General features: G+C 30.8%; 1 protein-coding gene across 6 annotated transcripts in view; it reads left to right on the top strand.

The window, feature by feature from the left end:
• Nucleotides 1-25,342, top strand: part of LOC112693404 (potassium voltage-gated channel protein Shaker) — a 169,012-nt gene that overhangs the window by 9,351 nt on the left and 134,319 nt on the right. For all 6 annotated transcript variants that reach the window (XR_003149472.1, XM_025568448.1, XM_025568447.1 and 3 more), the window contains exon 2: nucleotides 1,278-1,448. Coding sequence is in view for 5 of the 6 variants with exons in the window: in XM_025568448.1 (XP_025424233.1) it covers nucleotides 1,315-1,448 (134 nt within the window). In the remaining variant the exon portion in view is untranslated. The remainder of the gene's footprint in view (nucleotides 1-1,277; nucleotides 1,449-25,342) is intronic.

The raw sequence follows: 25,342 nt of genomic DNA, 5'->3' as shown, positions 1-25,342 counted from the left end.
TAAAGCGATAAGATATTATTGAGTCATACTAAAGAAAGTGTTCGTAAATAATGGAAACGCATATCAATTTTATAAAGACACTTGAATTTATAATTCGTATAGGTATATCTTGTAAGTAAAAAATAATAGCCAATGAAATCACACTGTTTTAACATGCGAACATGGTATAAGTATTTGTATTTAAATGAAATGCACAAATTGTTATTCATTTAATACTATATTATATTTACTCATGTTATGAAGATTATATTAAATAATAATTTTAACACTCAATTCTTCGTAAGCTGTACAAAAAAAAGAACAATATATAAAAACAGTATTTTATATAATTTTTTATAAAACTATGATTTTTTTTCGTGACATCAAAAAAACTACAAAAATTCAACTGTAATAAACAAAGATAAAGTTTTCATAATTATTTTAGTAAACAAATGACCCACATTTCTATTTTAATATATATTTTTAACATTTATTATTTTTTCAATTTATGAAGAGAATTACTAAACAAAAAGCATATAATATGAGCGCATATTACTATTTACCTTAATAATTTACAAATTCATAAGAAAATAAATTTAAATTAAAAATTATTTATCGTTGATCAGACTTATAGATAAATATGTATTTCAAACTCAAAGTCGTTATTAAACCTTAAGCAGACAAAATTAATTAGCATAGCATAACGTATAATAATGTACGAAAACTTACTAAGAAAAAACTTGAATAGCTAATTATAACCTATAGTTGCAATACATAAAAAAGCTATTAAACCTTTTTTGTACTTACATACTACCTATTTAATAATAAAAAAAATAATATGGACCTAGGTCATACAAATGATGAAAAGTTTTAATAATGAAAAATTACAGAAAATAAATGGTTTGATTTTTATTTTTTTCTAAAAAATCGTCGTCAACCATCAAACTTTACTGATACAATAAATATAAATTAATTTTAAGCACTTTTTTATTTGTGATGTATATATGAATAAAAAATGTTCAGATTAACACTATGAATCAAACCAATACATTTATTTAAATCATCTCCAAATAAAAATATAATTTTATTTTCAAATATATATATACAATTATTCTGGCTATATTGAAATATCTTTACTTATTTAATATTCCAATAACATATACCAACCTGTACAGTTGTAGTTCTCCTTGTCATAACTTGTAAATCCTAAATATTGTTTATATTCTGTAAACGTGGAGAAAACCCGTTTGTATTGTATTACATTGTTTTATAATCGTCTCGCCGTTATTTGTTTTTAGGGTCGTATGGTTTTTGGCCATAGGGCTGGCTGCGATCATGTGGCACTCGGGTGGCATGGGCAGCCATGGTGGCGGTTGGATGAAGCTGATGGGTATGGTGCACAGGGACCGGAGATCGGCGCAACGGCACGTACAGGACGCCGCCACAGCATTATTGGCTCCTATCGACAGGTAAGCGATAACAATACAACATAAAATTAACGGCTTTTATAACCTCTCTCTCTCTCTCTCTCTCTCTTTCTCTTTCCCTCCCTCTATCTTTCTCACTCCCTTCCTCACTTTCTATCTTTATATATATACTTTACCCCATTATATCCACTATTTTTACCTCTTTCTCTCTCACTATACTCCCCTCTCTCACTACCTATCTCTGTATCTATATATTCTATACCCTCCACCCTTTCGAGACTGGTCGTGTAGTACTAGCATATAATGTGTTAAGGACACCATTAATGGACCGATGATTTACGTTTTACTATCATCACATCCGCTCGTACACGCCCTAAATATAGACACACGCAAATAATAAATTTATAAAGTAACAAACTCAAATGCACGTGATCGCACGGGTGCGATAGGCGTGTACAATATAATAAATTCTCTACTTTTACACGATGAGCTGTGCAAAATAATAAATAATTCATTTGTAAAAAATTGCAGGAATTTCGCATGATACACCCGAAATTTGTTTCGTTATAATATCTAAAAATGCAATTACGCGGGTCTCTAACACGTGTATTTTTCATTCCTCTCGAGAACCCTTTATACGATTAGGTTGGAGTTTGAAAAAATATAAACATCTGAAAAGATTTATTTGTTTATATTTAATACGTTGTATGGTTTCGACACCATTTTGTTACGTTGACTTCTTTGATGATAACGATATATGTATATACATATTAATGCGTATAACTATGTATTGTTTAACAATATAAGCAACATTTGTGTATAATTATTGATATTATAACCCGTATTGCGACTGTCGTATTTACAACTTTAACAATATTTGAAAATCAATAAAATTATAAGAAAAAGCTTATATATATATGCTCGTTAAAGTATGAATTACATATTATTCATCATTAACAGTGGAAATAAATCTATTAAAAAATCACGAAAGTATATAATTTAAAAATTAATTTTATCATAATTTATTAAAGATTAATATAATTTACATTGTACATCAAATAGAATTGAAAATAAATACTCTATGATTTCAATGATTGAGAGTTTTCGGTAAAAATGTAGATTTTTTTTTTTTTGCTTAAACTTCAATGATTAAAAAAACTTGATATTATTGCCTGATATTCAATCTAGTATAATATAAAAATATCTATTAATTTATAAGTCGTATAAAATTAATTCTCCAACATGACTGTATTCCGATTTCAGCAACTATTAATTTTTTAAACGAATATAATTACTAATAGTTTATATTACAAACTAACTAGAATACAGTAAAATAACATATAAAAACGAAACAATAATACATTTTATTTAACACATATTCCTTAGTTATAAAAATGCGAAGTACATTAATCGATGATAATAAAAAAATCAAATAAAATTTGGTTATTACCTAACAGGATATAACAAAATATTTATTGCCTCAAAATCGTTGACAACACACTTTGGAAAAACTTTTAATTATAATTCTAAATAATCTTTCCATACTTACTATTGTTTAATTGTTTTATAATACGCTCCGGTCTTATATTTTTATGTTTTATTATTATATTTGAATATTTCAATTTCTAAAAACTTACTTTTTGATTTCAAGGATTAAAAACAATAATATTATTTATAGTAAATACTTATTGATACGGTTATTGTTACGGTATTTTTATTTTTATTTTCAATACATAGGGTATTTTTTTTTGTCTTTAAGATAAATTCAATACTTACATGGTTATACAGATAATTATACTTTTAATAGCACCCTTCATCCATCAATTTTCACGATTTATTTTATTTTGATTTTCAAAATTGTGAAAGTAAATAATTTTAATTTAAAAGCCGTTGAAAATATAATATTCATTTATTAATCACAAGTTTAAAAGTCTTCATATTTTATATTATATCTTTTAGTATTTTGGAATCATAACTAAGTTAACGCATGATATAATTTAATCATTTGAATAGTAACTTATATTATTTATACGTTATGTTCAGTGGCGGATTTAAGGATTCAAATGAAGTCGGCAAATCCAAAAGAGGAGCCTCGTAAAAAATGTATCACCAACATTCTTAGCCCTGTTTTACAAAGTTGCTTGTAAACCATATTACAGTTTGTATTATAATTTTTTTTTGTGGTAAAATTTAAAAAAAATTAATTACAATTTTTTTGGGCCTCAGTAAACAATTTAGGAAGGGGCACCGTTGGCATTTGCCGACTAAACGACCGTTAAATCCGCCACTGGTTATTTTAGAAACGTCTATTATGTAAATTAATCAAAATATATTTTTTTAATACATTCATTTTTTTTTAATCTTAAAAATACAAAAATTATAAGATATTCCATATAAACTTTAATGAACTCTAATATATTATGTTTATAGCTTCGTATCTATGGTTGTATAATATTAGGTTTTCTTGTATGATGAGAATGAAATAACGTTTGTAAAAATAAAAAACCAATGACCATAAAAATATCCATTGAATTATGCTTTAAATTATCTGTGATTATTTTGCATATGAAAATGTATGTAAATCAACCAATGTAGTATAGTGGGTACATCAATTAAATCTTAACAGTGCAAACAAGAAGCATTTATGAATATCTCGTGGGAACATAGAGGGTGAAATAATAATTAGAGGAGAATAAATAAAAGCCAAAATGATTCGTGTAATTGTTCATCCGGGAAATAGTATGTAGACAATATGTACATCGGAGTTGTGTGCCTGATATAAAATATTCATTATTATTCATGAATTTAGTTTAAAATTTTTTTTGCACCTTTTTTTTTTTTTAATGTTCTATCAACTTTTATACGAGGGGTGTGATATTGTTTTTAATATAAAGGTGGTACAGTATATTCATTTATTAAAATTAAATTACTTTATTTTTATTTTTAATTAATTCATATTGACGCTCAATAAACACGACAAGTACACTATTAATATAAATGAATAAATAAGTACAAAGCAGTACAACAGCCGTATAGTAATTATGTATAAATTAACGCATAACAATGACTAATAATATATTACAAGATCAAAAACACATGATGATTAAACATTAAACTTTAGGTAGGTACCAATTAAAAGACTAATATGAAAGTTCATAATAATTCTTCGACCCTTAATTTGTACCATATATATATAATAAAAATGACTATTCTTTGTATCATTATATCATTAATGGCTTTTATAATAGAATTGTGTTATTAGTATAAAATGTACATTTTAATTTAAAAATGTATAAATACAAAATAAATTATATTTATCCAAAATACAATTTAAAAATAAATAAAATAATATGAAAAGACATTCAACATAATAATTAATTAATTAACGGTTATTTAAATGTATGATTGAGATTAAACTTAATATATATATATATTTAAATAAAACATATTAAAACCGTGAAGTTGAAGCATTATAGTTTTCTAATGGTATTACTATATAATAATTAATATGTCATTTGTGACTATTAAGATTTATGTATTACCTACATTTATTTTACTCACATTATGCAAAACATTTGAGCGCTTTTGTTGTTATACTCGTATTGTATTATTGTAGTACAAGGATATGGTACATAGGTTTTGTTTTCACGTGAAGTATAATATCAAGTCTTAAGATGAAGCAAAATTAGAAACTTATACGAACAATAAGTTATCCTTATGTCCTTATAATTAATTGGCTTTTCCTTTCGATGACTTTGCCTACAGCAATTTTAGTATTAAGTTTGAAACTTTAAATGAAATAGACTTGGAGTCTTAAGTATAATTCATATTATATTTTAGCTTGCGTGTTATAATATATATTGTATTATAATGTAATTTTCTAAATACTGATAATAGAAAAAAGTATTTTTTCAAAAAAAAAATAATAAGTGGTATTCTATATCTTGTACACAAGAACTAGCTTAAGTACGATATGTTATAATAATTTATGGAAAAAAAAAAATAAAAAATAATATTTAATCAAAATATAAGAAGTAAAAAGATGATCATGCATTCAAATAAGAAATTAATTTTACCCCAAAAAAATAATTGAAACTATTTTTTTAAATTCTTTTGTATTTTAATGCATCAACCATTGTTGTTATATGACAAAAAATGATTTACCTTTAATCATTTTTCAAAATGAAAATATTATAGTGATTACTTCATTGTTTTAGACGTTTCTAGCTAAACACATCTGTGCGCGCGAAATTCTCGCAGGTGTATATTACGAGAGCTTATCGCCACGGCAGAATCCGGTCGATTGCCACACGTATAGATGGAAAATTAAAGGATGAAGGAGGAGGGATATAATAAAATGATCAGCTATTGGTAAATCAAATACAAAATCTTATTATATTAAATTAAATAATCATTGAATAAGCTTATTAACTAAAGGCAAAGGGGGGAGAAGCAACGTATAATGTATAAAATAAATATAAAATAAATGTCCCCAATGGGCGCACAGGACAAATATATTTGGTTTCATAAGATAATTAAAAGGTTGACCTGTCTCCAAACGGCGCCACGATGACTGGTATCCGAAATTATCCACGTCCACACTAAAACTAAGTTTCACCAAGTGTAGTTCACTTATTAACACGACGAAGGCGTATGTATCACTTGTACGGCGACGAAGGCGCACGTATTGCGTATACGACGACGAAGGCGTCGTATTATAATACAAAAAGACGACGAAGGCGCATTTAAACTAACGGCGACGAAGGCGCACGTATTGAGTATACGACGACGGAGGCGTCGTATTATAAACCAAAAAGGGCGACGAAGGCGCACTTCACTAACGGCGACGAAGGCGCACGTATTACTTGTTCAAAAAAACGAAGGCGATAGAAAAATGGCGACGAAGGCGCACGTACATCCGGAATACAACCACAAAACACACAGACCCACGAAAAAGTAAGTGAATAAAATAAAACGCAGTTTAGATTGTGTTTTTACACTCCTGTGTTGGCGGCGAAGAAGGAGAAAACGTATACGATCACTATACGCGTTGCCAACTCGTCCTCGCCAGGACACGAGGTAGTGTTACCAACTACGTCTTATGGTTGATATGTAACAGGACCGAACAACATCTTATCAACAAAGTATTCGTTGTTTGAAACTCTATAGCTCTTAATTTACCCTTACAACTAATCATCATTTAGCATGAGAAACATCTAAACTCAAATGAATTATTATCGACTATTGACCGAATATTAATGTTCACTAATCACTAGCTATAACGTTGTAGTTTTGTTAAATATTTAAGATAAATTGTGTGGTTTGGATTGAGTCCAAAGAAACTTTATTTAACTTTTTATCTCGTCTATTAATCTTATAATATATAGATTAGTAATTCAACAATATTCTAGTTTTTTTTTTTTTTATTATTATTTAAAATGTCTATTTAAATTGTTATTTTATTATTTTAATTTAATTTTAATTAATTAAATGTACTTGTTGTACACGATATTTATAAAATTAATTTTTATTCATTCTTTTTTGAATAAAAATATTTTTTCAAAGAAAAAATTATTTTTGTAATATAGTACCATTAAATTTAAGTTAGTATTTATAGAAACGATTCATAATAATTATTGCCATCGAATTTGACATGTGTATTTTTTATAACTACAAACATATCAAAATAATTTATTTTCAGGTACCTATGTTGTATTTACGAATGATATTTTTATAGGATTGTCCATAAAAAACTACATTTGGCACTTAATACTGAACGTTAAATTATCTAGTTAAAAGTAGATGTTTAATTGAAATTACGATGTAACTAAAATGTTCAACGAATATATTATCTAAATAAAATGCAAATTTGTCATAATATTTACATCAGTTTTAATAAAAAAATTTGCAGTCGACTAATATTAAGATTGAAAAAAAAAACTGAATAAGAAATAAAAGAATAGATGTAACAGTCAGGCCGTGTGCAAATAAAAAATTACGATATCGACGTGAATAAGTTACGCCGAAGACGATGAACAATGGTTTTGCTTTTGTCTTGGTACTGCGTTAGTACTATTAACCGAGGTAGTCCGATAAAACAGCCGTTTTTTTTAAAAAAAAAATATTCTTCTCGCGCTGTTGTGTTAGAGCGATGCCACTCGCGTGAGTCCATTGTCCCGAAGACTTGCCGATGGTCTTAGCACGTTAAGGTTTTCAAGACGGTGACGCGATGAGGAAGATAAATAAATTATCATACCAGTTCTATTATCGTTACGTTCGTACCGTTATTATAATTATTTCCGTACGAACGTTGTATTATTGTTACGCGTTCGTGCACGCGGGGCTGAGACCGCGATTCTCTGAACGAGTAGAGCTCGGAAAAACGGACCGCCCCGACGGCGGGTGAAACGTACCGTACGCGAACGGGCCTTGTATTCGTTTTCAATGGTGCGCTGGGGTGGGTTCGATCGAAAACTGTCGCCGGGATGGTTCGACAACACGTGCCGTTGTCGTTTCTCGAACCGGTGTCTATAACGGTCTCATGCGTTCAAATATGTATATAAATGTGTGTGTGTGTGTATGTAGGTATTTCAGGTGGCGGTCAGGAGGGTTGATGATCGGGTGGAAAGGATGTGAGGGTGAGGTGATCAATACGACTGCGGGGTTGGCTGGCAACAGGAGGTGGTGGGAGAGAAAGAGGAGAGAGAGTGAGAAAGGGGAGTCTGGGAGGAGACGCCGGGAGCCGATTCGTGTGCGCGTGCACTCGAAAAGAGTCGGTTTTGCCCGGGGTTTTCGGCGATTCCGTGCAGTCGGGGCCCGACCGCAATGCGCTAAAATTCGTCTCTTAAAGCTATTTATATATTATTATTTCTTTCGTCCGTATACCGTTGTATAAATTATCGTTTGAAGTATTTTTTTCAAACAATAAAATAATAAACGATTTAACACACAACAACAAATTTCTATATGTATGACATAAATATAGATAATATTGTGCACAGGGCCATAGCAAGAGGAAAGCGAGAAGTATCTACATCCCGGGTGCTATTCCCAGGAGTGCGCAAAAATGAAAAATTTGCATTTCACGTTAAAAACTACAATGGTAAATGTCGTAGATTTTATGTAAAAAAAAATGTTACGTCCTTTACATCAATTGAAGCAGTTGTTGAAAATAATGCCTAATAATTGTAAATACATAAAAATACCCTAGGGTGCAATATTTGGTCACTACGGTACTGAATTCACCTCAAACTATATACGTCGAGGCGATATAGATGGTATTTCGTTGGAGAACATTCGATGAAGCGTATATAATCTCTAGAAAAAATATTCCTCATCGGAATAACATATATAATGAGTAGAAAAATAATAAGACATTACATAAATATATAAATTGTATAATAACAACTCGGTACTCGGTACTACTGTTAAGTTCACTGTTTGTCGTATACGTTCAAGACCCATGGACATAGACCTCACAGGACCACGGCCGCACTACATCGTAGTGCGGGGACTTGGTCGAAAATTTAATTAAAAAAAATTAGAAATTAAAAAAAAAAAAGGTTATAATAATAACGATTACAGTGCTTTCCGAGGTTAATCGACTTTCGTTTCACGCACACGCACTTGGACTTAAGAATTATGTATTATGTACGCGTACAACGATTCGTATAATAATAATATAGTACAATATAACATGCAGTAGTAGTAGGTTACGTTTGCACACTTGCGTGTATAAATAAAATTCAAAAAAAAAAAAAAAAAAACGTGAACGCACGTAAAATTTACAATTATTCATGAGTACCGCGATGGAGATGCTAGGAACCCTAGTTTGTACCCTACGGGTTTTTAAAAATACAAAAATAAAAATTATAAATTAAAAAAAAAGAAAGAACAGATGCTACCGATATTATCAATATCGGATTTTCTAGTAGCCCACTCTTCTGTGTAGCTGTCGTAGGAAAACTAAAATTGCTTCGTATTACTATACGCTTTGAAAAAATATTCCCACATGTTAAACCTCAACCGTTCAATCATTATTGGAAATCAGAGTACATAGGTACTGTGCACAATGCACCCCGCTGACAAAATTTCTGGAGGCGCCTTTGCAATTATTATTATTATTACGATAGTGTGTAAGGGCGCGTGTTGAACATGGCGTCCTACTAGAAATGTTGGCAACGGTCGCGTCTTCGTTGGTTCTTGGCGTTTACCGTCCATTAGCATATCTGTTGAAAGGTTATCGCCGATGTAGCAAACGGTGGCGGCCACCCGTAGGCGTACCAGCGGACACCTGAAGATTTAATTTCTCTTTCGCCCTCCTTTCCGCGGGCGACGGTGCCGTACACGTGAACACCAATGCGATATACGCTATTTATTTATATAATTATATATATTCATCTACCAGTATCGTTCGGATAAATATACATACGGGTGTACGTGTGTTACACAATATTATAACGAATTCAAAAAGACCGCTTGGCATCGCCCGTACGTCTCGGCAACTGCTACCAATGCCGCCGTAGCTATATCACTTTTTTATATATACGCCACTTAACCTAGAAATAGATAGGAGGCGATTCCAAGATTAACTCAATGCGTTCTATTTTTGCGGTACGTTGCCGCTGTATAGGCACACACGCGCGATATGTATCGTGCGTGCTCTCTGATCGTTGCGAATTCTGTCAAATGTTTCTTCAGACAATAATAATAATAATAATAATAATAATAATGATAATAACAATGAAATACAGTTGTCGCTGTAAATAAAAAAAATAATGTTAACAAGAAATATCTATCTATAAACGCGTTTAACAGAAGTACTACCAGTACAGTACGTCGTATAGTTGTATGCATAAGACACCGTGTTTCGGTGTATCAACGAAAGAGGAAATAATATTAAATTTTCATGTGCTCACACAGCCGCAGTTAGATATTAGCTCCTCTATTCAAATGTCCTTTTCGGAAACGGTATGTAGCGTATACAATATATATGTTTTCTCCCCGCTTCCTTTAAAACTTTAGTGCTGTATTTGCGTATATTTATATTGCGTGTATATAATACCTTTTTGTGCCCGCGTACAGATGTGGCGATAAAAAAATAAACACGAGTCGGTCCCATCTAGATGAGATATTCATGTACATTACCTGTTATATTTATATCATTTCCACACCCTTCCATCCCCCGGTTCGATTTTGTTTTAACTATATCTGTTGTAAACGGCAAGGCGTCGCGCACGTATTGTCGAACGGATAGTGTGTCATTTATATGACGTAAAACGTTGCGCGCCTTCGCGTTTGTCAATGCACAGATCGGAACTCGCATTGACAAATGGCCAACTGTCAAAAAGTCGACGTTATGTCGTGGCATATTTTACTAGAGTTTATTAACGTAATTAATTTTATTACAGACGGTGATTTTTGTTTTATTATTTTATCAGTTATTATTTTAGAAATTTCCAAACAATCAAAACCATTCGATTTTTCGAATATATTGTTTTAAAATATAAAATCAGAATTACCAAACATATTTATATTGTTTATTGTTCGTAAGTAAAATACAATTATTAATGTAAATATAATTATAAAAGTAAATGTAAACAAATCTACCCTTTTAGAGTCCAATGTGAATAATAATAAAAAAAAACAAATATTTATATTTGATAAATTCTCTGTTAAGTATTACAAGTTACTATCAAGATTAACAAATTGAGTGACCATAATAATTTAATATAATATCAACTTCATATTATTATGTATGCATTAAATATATTTAATGTCATTAAATTTCTTAAACGTGATTGATAAACTGACCGGCTTATGAAAATCAGGTTATGAAAATAGTGCATGTTATACAATTGTTGCAATATTTAAATATAAATTGATAATTTTCTTGCTAAATATTTAAATATTACCATACTGGAATTAATTCAAGTATTTGAAAAATATTATATTGAAAAAACATCTTGGTTGAATAATTACCAATTTTAAATTTAAACTTTATAAATATGAATAAATTATAATTGAATTTCTATCGTTATTTTAACGTTTTAAAGTTTAACAGATATTATTTAATGTAAATAATATATTTGAATTACAAATCGACTGTCAACTGTTACTTTCATTTAGAGATATATAATTTAAAATTGAATTTATTATAAAATAAAAATACGACTTAACTTACAACAAATTTCCTTAAAAATTATGTTTGGAAATTTCATTACAATACCTAAGGAAAATGTAATTCAACCAATAATGTCAATTAATAAGTTTTTATAAATTAATTAATTATATTACATAAAAAAAAATTTAAAAAAAATATTAAAAAAAAAAAAATGAAATGAACCGGTATCCTTTTAGAAATACACTTTTCCATATTTTATTCGCCCACGAATATGATCAAAACAAAATCAACATTATAGAAAATTCGTATAAAATAAATTTATAAATAGATTTCACGTTATTTTAGCACTATGTAAAAAATATGAAACGGACGAAACCGAATAACACGATATAATACAAAAAGAAAACAGTTTTTTTTGTTTGGTGAGCAACGGTGTTTTTTTTCATCGAGCTAATATTAGTAATCTTTATAATCCAGGATTTTAAAATTGTTGGGGAAATCATTCCACATGCGCGTGTATCATTACCAAAAGTCGAACTGCGGGGACGAACATAATTATTGTGGTCAGCGGGATAGTTGAATACGTATATACTACCGTAATAGTTTTTATGGCGAAGGTCGGGACGGTGTAGAGTATACTGCACACACTTGCAAGTTATATAGCAATTTAGGATTAAAAAAAATAAAGATTTTTTTATTTTTGTTTAGCACATTAAAAAGGTTTATTTAATCAGTCGAGTGAACGATGGGCTTAAATATTTTTACTACCGTCGTCATTCAACTGCAGACACCGCGTCGCCCGGCGACAGCAGCCTTAGCGTGTCCGAGCGTGTATATGAAAAACGAGCTTTTGTGCAAACTTGCCATTTTTTTTCGCTCCCACCCCCATGCCAATACGACCCTTATGTCGAGGACGTGTCTATTAATGTTATTAAACTCACCGTGTTTTCTAAAGATTAAAGTTTAATCACCTAAACGGCTCTTGTATTGTATACATTGTATACGTGCGGGCGCACGCGACAAAAGTAACAATTTTCAGATTACGCGTACACACAGCACCAGTGTGTTGATGGCATAAGTTTACGAACACCGATAACCACACACACGCCCACCAACACTTTGTCTCGAGTGTGTGTATCAACAAGGACTGCACTTGTCAGAGGACCAGTATAGCGTGAAAAAAAAAATGTTTCTGGAGTAGGAGACGTTGTGATTTATGTGCAAGTAGCGGTAAAGATTTGCCTGTTTATCATGCACTTATGGAGTTTTTAGGACGTGTCATCGTTATTGTGTTTAAAATCGTCGAAAAGGACGAAACGGATCGACAGCCACGCATGACGCGGTAAAGTTAGACTCGGGGTGTAGCATAGACGTCAAAAATGTTTTCTTTATGTACAAACAATTTCTCAGAGCGGTTCTTTGGACATCACGGTTATGAAATTTTTTTTTTTTTAAAAAAAAAACGGATCTTTCTTACAAAATGGTCGCCGACCCCTGTGTTTGACGACAATAATAAAAATCTTACCGTGACGATTGTTATCGATAAGTTATTGATCACGTCGATGAATCCGGTTGATATGAATATTAATAAAATCGAAGTAGATTAATTCACGTTTTCATAGCATTTCGGTAAACGCGTTGTAAAAAAAGAGGAACTGCATTTTCGGCCACCCTGCAAACGAACGAACGGTGCACACGAGTAATGAAATATTATACATAATCGTACAACGCCGGTGGAATATCTTACGGCCGTTTTTCAAAACACGAATAACGCGTTCATTCGAATGGTTAGACTAAGTGCTGGGACGTTTACGCGAAAAATTTGCTTATTTATCGTACATATTTCAAATGCTCGTTGAAATACGCGTTCTCTCCATTGCTCTCCACGCGTACATCGTTCATTTCACGCTCGTTTCGTACAAAAATATGTGCGTTGAAACAGTTGCATGTGTACGTAAGCATTACATTGCACTACTGATGTGTGACTGTCGCGCAGACGAATTGTACCGCAGTACATGGATGCACCGTCGAAACCGAGACTTGACTGATTCGTCTGCGATTACCGGAGCGCAAGTTTTCCGGTGAACAATATTTTCACCGGCAACGTGTTGGAGTCCGATTTAAAAGGCGATCTGGTAACTGATTGGCATCATCAACCATATTGTCTCACTTTTTCGTACCTGCGCTTTCTCGTACCGTTATTTTGTTTCATAAAAAAGGGTTCTGAACACAATTCTGCCTAAACTTTGGTGATTGTTATTTCAAATTTTAAACGCAAGCAATAAACGAGCGGAAGATGTCTTGGTCGACTATAAGAGTGCTAAAATAATATTACGTTTGATGTCCTAAATGTATATTTTAATGTCGAAATATAATTTCAGCAACATAACATTCCGGAGAAGAAAGAACAATTTAAATTATCAAGAATTTCAAAATGAATTAAAAGTGTGAAACATTCAAAAGGGTTTTGCGTTTGACTTCAAACAAACGTTAACCTATCTATTTTCGAATTATTGAGATTCCATTGCACTATCGAAAGAAATTAAAAACGTATAAAACGCGGTAACATTTTTCCACAGTAAAAATTAAAAATTCCATTCTTGTTTTTTTATTTTTTATTTTTATATAGATTAGCTGGAACAAGTAAATTAAATATATATTTAATGGGGTCGAATGCAAGTAAAATATTTTTTTGTTTGTGTTTCGAAACGATAAAAATCTGGAATATTAGCGAAACTCGGGTCAATAACTCGTGTGCGTCCCTAGATAAAAGAAAACCATGAAATAAAATCCACGGTGCTGTCATACCCGTACGTGTATATATTTTACGAGATTACCAGTTGGGGAAAAATGTAATAAATTTAGCTAATTCGTACAATTTGCACGCGTACACAAAGTAGGTGCCGTTACACTGCAGTACAAATACATTAAACACGTTCATTCGTGCAATCCAATGAATACGTATGTTTGTATACATAATAAAACAATTGCACGTCTATTGCATAATAATGTTAATTGCATATCCTAATAATTTTGATGTACTCTGTACACCCTATGTGTACGCTCACTGCATTGTGAGGATACACCATATACTGACTGTTGTGCATCACTACGGCGGAGCATACGAGTTGGGTCCCGAGTGCTAATCCGAGTGCTAGGGGCTAATCGCAGGTAGTGTACTAGTTGGGTCCCGGATTTTTATAGGTACTACATTATACTAACATTTTCCTTCCCTTTTAACAGACTTAGGACTTTCTATGATCTATTTAGTCTATTTAGACCACAGGTATGGTTAAAAATGTTTTTTATAATTTTTTTTTGTTTTTAGTTTCATTTCAATTAAAATATAAATTATTAAAATTAAAGTATTAAAAATGTTATAAATCAAGTATAAAAACACATATTATATAATATAATTATAGCCATTTATGTAAATGAAAAATATCAAAAATGTTAAAAATCAAGTATAAAAATACATTTTAAATATTTTTTTATTACGAATATCCCAATAATAATATTATATAAATAGGTAATTTTTAATTACTTTTAAATTTAATAAAATTGTATTAATATTATGGTATAATATTTTTAATTATTATAATACTTTTATTACGCTATACTAGTTTTCCAATACTATTATATAAAAATATTATATAAATTATTGAATTTTAAAAAAATGTGGTCCTGTAGTCTAAATAGATCATAGACAGTCTTAAGTCTGTTAAAATGGGAAGGAAAATGTTAGTATAATGTAGTACTTACCAAAAAATATTCAAGAACTAGTGTATACCTAAAATAATTCTGGACCCAACTAGTGCAGTACCTAAAATATTTCGGAATCCAACTAGTGTAGTAATTTTAAATTTGAGACCCTATTCAGATGCAGCCCACTACGGTAAACCATCCATCATCGGTGATTTTCGAAAGAATAAATCGAAATTCTACATATGTATATAATAATATAATAATAAAATATATTATTATTGCTTATAGCTTAATCTGCAACATTCACGGCACGAGGTTCGCTTTTTAGGCACTCTTGAGTAAACTCGATTATGATGGTTACGTACTAATGTGTGTAACATGAATGTTCTTCTATCCGACGAACGACGAACGGTGAAAGATGCATACTTTCGATGACATTTTTCAAAACTAGTTTTTTTTTTGCGTTACGTTTGTGCACGTAATGTTGTACATTGTACGTGCATATTATTGTGGAAAAATTCGTTACGTGGTTGGGCAAAATAACCCAAGAAATTTAAATTTTGAGATCGATTTTCGATTGTGCAGAATTATGTTGTCCGTGTAACGTTAGATTTATCGTAGGGCCATTGTGTTGCTATTAATTGTTTTCAGTTTTTGGGATTCCATATATAAATAATAATGACCCATTTTAACCAGACGTGAAACTGAACATTCTTCCAGTTCTTGCTAAAAATAAATACGTATTGAGTTTAAATAGTATAATTTAAATCTACGAATAAATGTATCCAAACCGTGTTCAGTCAAAAATATGATTTGATTTTTGTTCCGAACATAATGATCGAAAATTGCGATGATTTGTTTAAACACTAAAAAATTATATTAACGTTTTACAGCAATTTCAATGTTATTTCATATTATACAAAAAAAACCAATAATCAATAATTTGATTGGTTTACTTTAATATTAACAAATGAATTCCGTATTTGCAGGCGTAAATCGACGACATAACAATACGAATAGATAACGTTATGAATACGTGAGTTTTTTGTGCTGCGTTTAAGGCGTTTTTTTATTTTCATTTTTTTCATTCTTTTGAACAGTAATTAAATACGTGGAAAACATATTCTACACACGACAACAGGACACAAAAGCTCAACGTTTATTGGAAGTTTCACGTAGCACGTTTCATACGCATTCCCATGTCTTCCGTCTTCCCCCGCACTCTCGTCCGGTCGCTTTAACAACGGCATATTTCGGCTCGTTTTGAATTCCTACGCTCCCGAGGTCGCGAACTTCAGCTATAAAACATTCCGCGAGATATGCGCTACACCACCGCCATCGTCATTTATTTTTCATCCCTTGCAGTTTAATTTACATTTTTCACGTTACGAATGCCTCGTGTTACACCGGTGTCACTGTTTTCAACTGAAACGTGTCAAGGTAATGAATACGAAACTAATCGTCTCGTCTGAAACGACGCATTTACAGCGCGCGCGCGCACAATAGAAATTAGAAACGTTGCCGGGTGATAGTCATGGACGGGCACGCCGAGAGGGCTCCCGAAAAAGCTTCTTTTACTGCTACATTATCTTATCCAATTTCGACCCCTACCGTTGTTGGCGAAAACATTATTAAAGTATACGAAATATTTTCGCCGACATCTGTCCGACATCTGTGCGCAACGCCGAGGTCAGAGATGTACCGGCGGTCTGTGTATTACAGCGTTAATACGTTAAAACTAGTTTGCACGCGTAAATGTCACACGGTACCTTCCCACATTACTTTCTCTATCGGCTAACGATCATTATATATGATCACTTAGGTAATAAAAACTCGTAGTTTTTTGTCACGCGCTCGTTCGCATCTGCAGTAGTTAGCAGTTAGTTAATGTGTGGATGTGCTCGCCGGGCACTCCTGGGGATTAAAAACTGTTCGAACAGGAAAAGCACACTTATCCTGTATAATTCATTTGCAACACGTAAAGTAAATCACAATGCCAAATAAATATTTTCCAATTCAATTCTAATTCCTAACGATTTTTTTTCCGTGAGAATAGAGAAACAAAATTAAACGTTTTCATTATAAGTATTGCGCGCATGTGAAAACACAACGTGTTAAAATTTTATACTCTGTGAAATTTCCGTGTTGTTTCGATAACTTTACCGTTTTTACTATAGTTGATGTTATCATTTTTAGTTTGTAAGTATTTGGACAACTATTAATTATCATCGTAATTATTTTTTCAACAATCTATACAAAATAATTACGTCTTTTTACAAGTTAATGACACAACAGTATGATTTCCATTAATACGATTCGATTTGTAAATTAAACTGTATTTATAGTTTTCAATCTTGGTAATATTTCTCTTTGATGTAATGCTTTATTGTTTTATGATTCATGAAATTTTCTTTCGATATTTAAAAAATTGAAAAAAATCTACAATAAATATCGATACGTATAATATAATTATACATTAAAAAAAAATTAGTTTAATGTAATTAAATTGTAATTAGTCAATAAATTTAATTGTTCTATAACTATGCAGAATATATTTGCACTTTTTTAATTTCATTTGTGAATATAGAAAATTAAGATAGAAAAAAATAGAAAGGTACATATAATACAAATACCTACTTCAACTTTTACTTTTTTATTTTTTGTTATATTCTATGCCTTTTGGTCTAAACTATAATATTTTATCTATAATATAGATAACATGATATATGATATAATAATAAAATATCGTCCTTAATAATAATAATATGTATGCGAAATCCGAATATTATTATAAAAGGAAATAACGTCTTCATAAAAATGGAATTACATCATATAGAAGTTAAGCGAATAAATTGCTTTCATTTTTACTCGGTTTTTCCCTGGGATATTGTTGTGAAGAATTATAGTAATATAAATATAACAAAATATAAACATATTAATTTTTGGTAAGATTGCAAAATAGGTAGAAATAATCAATAGTTATTTGTATTCTAATAAATTGAAATAATAATCGTAATAAAATAAATGCTCTAAGTGAGACATAGTTTACACAGTAATTAAGTTTGAATGCAACAATAAATCGTTGAATTCAAATTAAATGTAACACTAATGGATTTTAAAAATTATTCTGCGTAGAACTTGGTTTTCTGTAATGTTTACAGACAAATGGTATAATAATAATAATAATAATAATAATACATATTATGCAATTCAAATAAATTTTACGTTAAGACTGTAAATCGTAAATGAGATGTTATATTTAGATAGTTGAATTAGTTACAAGCTAAAATTTAAGTGTTTATAACTAATACTATAACTCGATAATTTACAGTATGAAATAATAATAATCCTGAAATGTAATTTAAAGTATGTGAACGCAAAATGACTCATTTCTTTATGACGCAAATTTTGAGAAGCAGTACTTGTGGTTGGTGAATGTACTTCTTTGGATAAGCTTGGACTTAAGAATAAAATTATTAATATCGAATATATCAAAGATGAACCGGTTTTTTTTTTTTATTTAGAATGGTGTTTAATCAACCATTTTGTCGCGACATCTACGGCCGTGTATAATACTACTTTAGTGATATTATATAAATATATTACACAATTGCTACGAGGAAGAACAAATTACAAATAGTTATTCTCTTATCGATTTTTATGAAGTTCAAATTAGTGATGTACAATGATAGTTCGATTAATATCCATCTCGGAAGTTTGAACAAGAAGAATAAATATTTGTACCTAAGCATAATGTATTACAATAATCACATAATCATGATTCCAATATCAATAATATCTTGTAAAAATATAGTTCTGTATATAAAGATATTTTAATCCAATTTGATCTACACTCAATGGTTAATATATATATATATATATATATATATATATATATATTTAAATCTGTTAGGCTTTTAGATTAAACTATTTGATATTAATAATTTCGTGTAAAATTATACCACAGCGAGCGTCATCATGGTTCGTCAATATGAATTTAAGTCATCGAGTCAAACAGTTGATTCTGTTACAAACCCTTGTTTAAACCGTACGGAAATTTTACGAACCATTTAAACAGTTATTCATGTTATAATTTTGTATTTTTTGTAGAAGCACGGGCTAGACTTGTAATAAAAATTTGACCCAACTATGATGTACGGATACATTTTTAATGTCAAAAAATGTAAATTAATACAGGTGCTAAATGCATTTAAATTTTAGGCGAAGGTTAATTTATTAGAGTAGTACGGGATTTTGAATTACTACTCGGGGGCTTGGGTGTGTTCCGTTTGAACTTACCTTTTTTTCTTATCAAATACATTATTACAAGTATTTTGATCAATATAGACGACCAAAGAAATATCTAAACAATAATAAATTACCATGGCCTTACATAAACTTAAACTTTAGATAGGTTTGACATTTGTATCTACTGATACGAAATCACGAGTTTTCACATAACATTAATGCACAGTAAGCTGGCGTGTACGTGTTATCAGAAAATCACACGAGACTGACACTAATATTGATGTATATCGGATAGAGTTTCGCAATCAATTAAAAAAATTAAATTAAATTAAATTACTTCGTAATGAAAATTAGGAACGTAAGATAAAATCAATTTTATAAACAATCCAAGAGAGGCAAATTAAAATTGATTAACTACATAACACAAATCGATGGATATAAAATGTTGCGATTTCCAACTATCTAACTTCATAGATCGGTATTATTTATAAATTTATAATATGTACATTGTATTATAAATAAAACTGATCTATTAAGTTAGGTAGTTGGGAATCGTTACATTTTATATCCATCGATTTGTAATTGGTGTTTATCAATATTAATTTGCCTCTCTTAGATTGTTTATAAAATTGATTTTATCTTATGTGCCTAATTTTATATTGTACATAGTACGTACATTAATCAAGTTAAAACGTGTAATATGGTTTATAGTGCAATTTTGTCTCTGTGGTAAGAGGGCATTGATACTTTTTACTCGTACGGAAAACACTGTATGTGCTTTCCTGAGTTTCACAACTATTGTAAATTGTTACAAAGAAAATTGATCAAAAAAAAGTACCTATACTTTTTGATCTCATTATTCATATAGTTATCGCATAGATAATATAAGATAGGAAAATCGTTCGTACAATAATTTGATATAATTCGATATAATATTTTAAACTTTCGAACGAGAGACCGATGTAGATCTGGTGTTTTAAATGTAGTTGCTCTAAACAACGAGTTTTGCTGGACGATAAATAAAACATCAAGGCAGTTAAACGCTTTCTGGCACCCTCGGGAGGTTGTAATGATAATATATATTGTCACGCCCAGTCGTTAGTGCCACGTTTGACGACGTAGTGATATTTTTCATTAATCATACATCTGAGATTTCAGCTGGTTAACTACAACATTGAGCGCAGAAAATCGAATAAGAATCAATACAATCGAAATTTTATTTTTGTCATCTTCTAAATTTCTAAACCTAGCAGTAAGTAAAAGCTGGGATCAATAACGTCATACGACGGGTCATAAGATTTAATCTTCCAGGAGTATTATATGGTGTGATTCATAAGAACACCATTCCGTTAAATAATATACTGTCAAACGCCAAAACCCTAAGGCAATTATGGTGTTTCGCGCAAACAGTATAAAATATAATATTACACAAAGGTTGATGTTCGTAAGTGTTGCACTATTCTGTGTCGACTAATAACATTATGCTTTATCTCTTTAACCCATTTGAAAATTGTGCTTATTTATTCCGGATTCACAAATATTTTACAACAACGCTATTGTCTGTTGTTGACTTTCAGCTGATACCTTAGGTAAATATAATACGTACATATATTGTTATATATCTATATATATTTTGATAACATTGCTTCCCCGAAGAAAATAATCCATAAATTCGAGCCAGGGTCTAAAATAATGTCCTGCTCTCGTTCGGCTCGCAATGATTTACCAAACTCTAGTATTTATTTTGATTGGAATCTTTCCTCTTCCTCCTTCCTCTACTGTTGCTTTCTCGAGCCGAATATATATTACATGCCACATGCTGGAAAAAGTATTTGAACGGTATAAAATTGAAATCGAAATAAACGGCTATAATTTTCGAAATATTCTATAAATATTTGTAAGAAATTATTTATAGAAATATTTCGCCACGACCTTATAAGTATTTTTTTCCGATTCGGCAATGATTTCAGTGTATGCCACGGCGTTACTTGAAACCCATAAGCTATATCTCATTAGTCTGAAAACCAAATTGGAGATTTTCCAAGTAAGTTTCTTCATAATGTACCCTGAAACTATTTTTCTAGAGAGAAAATTAATTTCGTGTTCTACAGTCGCGTTTAAATATCGTATATCTGAGATAATTATATAAAAATACGTTTCTACTGGAAGCTTTTGTAATTTATTGTTGATAGTTTTCGTAATCTCTAAAGCTCAACCAACTCGAGTATTATTAACCGGACATTTTATACGCATTATAATAGTTATCTAAAAAAACAATCATTATAGAAGATAGCATTCTGTTAGTTAGCGATTGAATTATTAAACCAAAAAGTAATAATTTTTCAATTATAATTTTTTTTTTTTATTATAATTACGTAAATTAATATGATTGATTGCAGCATATTACATTTAAAGTATTTTCCAGTAATATTATTTTTTAACGTGATTTCAACATGTCCGTAAACACAAAGAACCATCGACTCATATTAAAATACAGTCGTAAACAATCGTTACATTGTCATTGATGATCGGAATATTAAATTATATAGTAGAGGGGAAGTTATTTTTTTTTTCATTAAATCATATTAATATGTAATAATTATTACAATCATAATCATGTTATTAGTATTATAAAACCAATGCTTATAGAAGTTTTATAAAACTAATACTATACGATGTAGTATAAAAAGTATATCGGAAATCAATGTTTTTCGTATAAATTTGGCGCAAATAATAACATGAATTGTGATTAGGTATCGAATTCGAAGTCAGATCGTTTATAGTTGCAGTATATCATAATTTTACGTATGTCATAACTGCTGCTGTAAACCAATAAAAGATACCGAATTTGTAAGTTTTTCATTGTTTTTTATTCATTCTCAATGTGACCTATACACACATGCACATAAAAAACAATGAAAACTTTGTTTTGGGAACGTTGACAGTTGTACCGACTCGTGTCAATGGGGGTGTTTACTTTTAAAAGAAATTTAAAATTTAATTTTTTACTAATTTTTTTTTTTAATTTTTTAATTTTTTAATTTATTATAAACAACCGAATAATGTTCTGGGATATGTTCAAGTATTACACTATATTACAGTTCACGTATGCTACGTATGTTAACATAAATTTTATTGCGTCTGCAATGGCAATTGTATAGTACCGGGTACACAGACATTTAGCACATAATCAGTATAATTTTACGCGTTTCGTCAAACGATTCGACGCTCGTAATCTATACGCTTTAACGTTCCCATAATATCCCCATGGTATTCTTCTCGTTAGCTAATGATCTTGCTATTGTTTTTTAATATTAATTAGTATTTGGTGTGAAATATCAAAGGCACACGCTAAGCAGTTACGACGTTTTTCGTATTTATTCGGCCGGAGCGTTGTATTAACGATAATAATGATTAAATCGCCAACTAATAACCAATATTCAGAAACCGGAATCCATAGGATTTTAATTTTATAATATATAGGTAGAAATTTAAATAGTAAAAAAAAAAAAAGATAAATGTATGGTTAGATTTTATTAATTTATTGTGAAGAAATCTCGGAAGCACGTTAAAATCTATTTCAGAAAAAAAATATATTAATTTAATAATATATAACGAGATAAAATTCACAAAAAAATAAAAGAATTCAACATGATAAGTGGTCAACGTTTACAGGGAACTATGTTAAAATTATTTTTATAAGTTTGTTATTTATATACCAACCAATACATTTTAAAAAAATATTTTCGTTCTGATTGAACCGTTGTGCGAGGAAAGAACCTTTGTTATACCTTTCAAATTTTATATGACCCTCCGATTATTTGCTGGACTTTAACCAGTGACAATAATTTTTTATAATAATAATTAATTATTGCATATTTTGAAGTGTAGTATAGTGTACACCAAGTGAAGATCACGATGACTAGAGATTTACACTTTCCATTTGAGTACACAATATATATATATATATATATATATATAAAGACAGGCACGCAATGGATCTTCCAGATTTATGTCATACCACGCATGTTAAATGCTATAATGTTAGCTTTGTAATCGAAAAACAGAAAAAGTTCAAAAATACAAATATTTGGGTGTATTTATAGATGGAAGCTGGGAACAATCGTTGACGATAGAGTAAAAAGGATTGAGGAAGCGAGTGAGGTATTCCGAAAAATATTCGAGATATTAAACTGTCATGTTTTTTCTCTAGTACTATAGAAAATCGGAATAATGAATTAATTACGATTTACTTGTTTTGTCACGTGGAGCTGGAACTTAGACGTTAACAGGTACATCGCGGAGAAGACTCGACGGTCCAGAAATGTCGTTGTGCCGCTGAATCATCAAACATTTCTCAACGATCGTGTTTCCGTATTACAAGAGTGGTACATTTCGATCGTGGGACTAAAAATAATCTCTAATAATTACAAAAACTCGTAGACCCGAATGCACTATGAGAAATAGCCAACTACACGATCTATCGAAGCACGTGCTTAAAGAAAATATACAAGGTAAAATAGGTCTAGAGATAAATGTCCGTGATATACCGTATCGGATTTCGAGCATACATCTCAAAAGAAAATCTAACTAATACGATATCCGAAAAGGTCGGTAACTCCGAAAAATAAAAATAAAAATAATATTTGAACGAATCGTTGTTGATTTTACGACGAGAGCGTTCAAGTTGCGTATGTTTTCGTAGAACTTCAGAACGACTTTGGCGCCACTACGTGCATACGTGGTGGTCCTGGTGCATCGTGTGACGTACTATTAACGATCAATGGTTGAAAAACGTACAGGTAAATGTACAGACTCGTTTACCAAAGATTAAACGTCGGAACGCGACGAACGATTAATTATTAACATTTTTTTTTTTTTTTTTTTGTTCACTTCGAGCACGTGCCTTCGCAAAAGTTTACGCGCGAACACATGCGGTATAGTAATTATTGTGAGGGAGCCACCGCGAAAAACGGTAAAAGAAAAACGTCGCGGTTTATCGTCAACGTAATTAAAATATTCGTACACGATAATAAATCGGTGTTACACGGTTCTATTGTTTGGAAGTGTCCCACCGCTGCTGGTCCGGTACGGAACAACAGTAGTGGTAAACACAACAACAACAGTAATCAGTGGCATGCCGAATATAGGTCTAAATCAGTGCTTCTCAACGGGGGCGATATCGCCCCCCAGTGGGCAGTGAAACAGTACCGAGAGACGGTGAGCTCATTTCGGGCGATTGGGGGGTGGTCAGCTCGTTTTGGACGATTAGGGGGCGGTGAACTTTTTTTCCGTTCAATGCAACGTACCAAGATTTATCTGCAATTGTTTTCTTTTTATCGATTTCCAAAATAAATTCGTGATTATGAAATATAAACTACATATATCAGAGGTAGTGCGTTATTATCTAATAATGAAAAAAAGAAATCGACTAGACATCATCAAAAGAGGAGACTTACGGCTTCGTTTCACAAATTTTGAAATAAATGTAAAAAAATTGGCTTTGAATCACCAAGCATTTCACTGATCAATACATTTCAAAACATTTAAATTAATATCGCATTTTATTGTTATTACATTTACATTTATATCTATATTATTTATTATTCAATCATAAACATTTCATGTACACTGTTTTTATTATTATTTTAATGAAGTGAAGGGTGGATGGCGTTGAAAAACGTTTTGCTTCTTATGGGGGACGGCAGTTTGAAAAAGATCGAGAAACACTGGTCTAAATGAAGCCCGGGCATCAAGTTAAACAGGGGCGGGTGGTTGTTGGACGGATTGTATGTAAATCACATAGTTATCGTGGGTAGAGAAACATTGATATACGAGTTCCGAACGAGACGTGTTCGAA

This window comes from Sipha flava, unplaced genomic scaffold (genome assembly GCF_003268045.1).
Source record: "Sipha flava isolate LNK unplaced genomic scaffold, YSA_version1 86_pilon_pilon, whole genome shotgun sequence".
In the NCBI taxonomy this organism is placed as follows: Eukaryota; Metazoa; Arthropoda; class Insecta; order Hemiptera; family Aphididae; genus Sipha; species Sipha flava.
The sequence above is the reverse complement of the archived record's forward strand: the minus strand, read 5'-3'. Positions and strand labels throughout refer to the sequence as shown.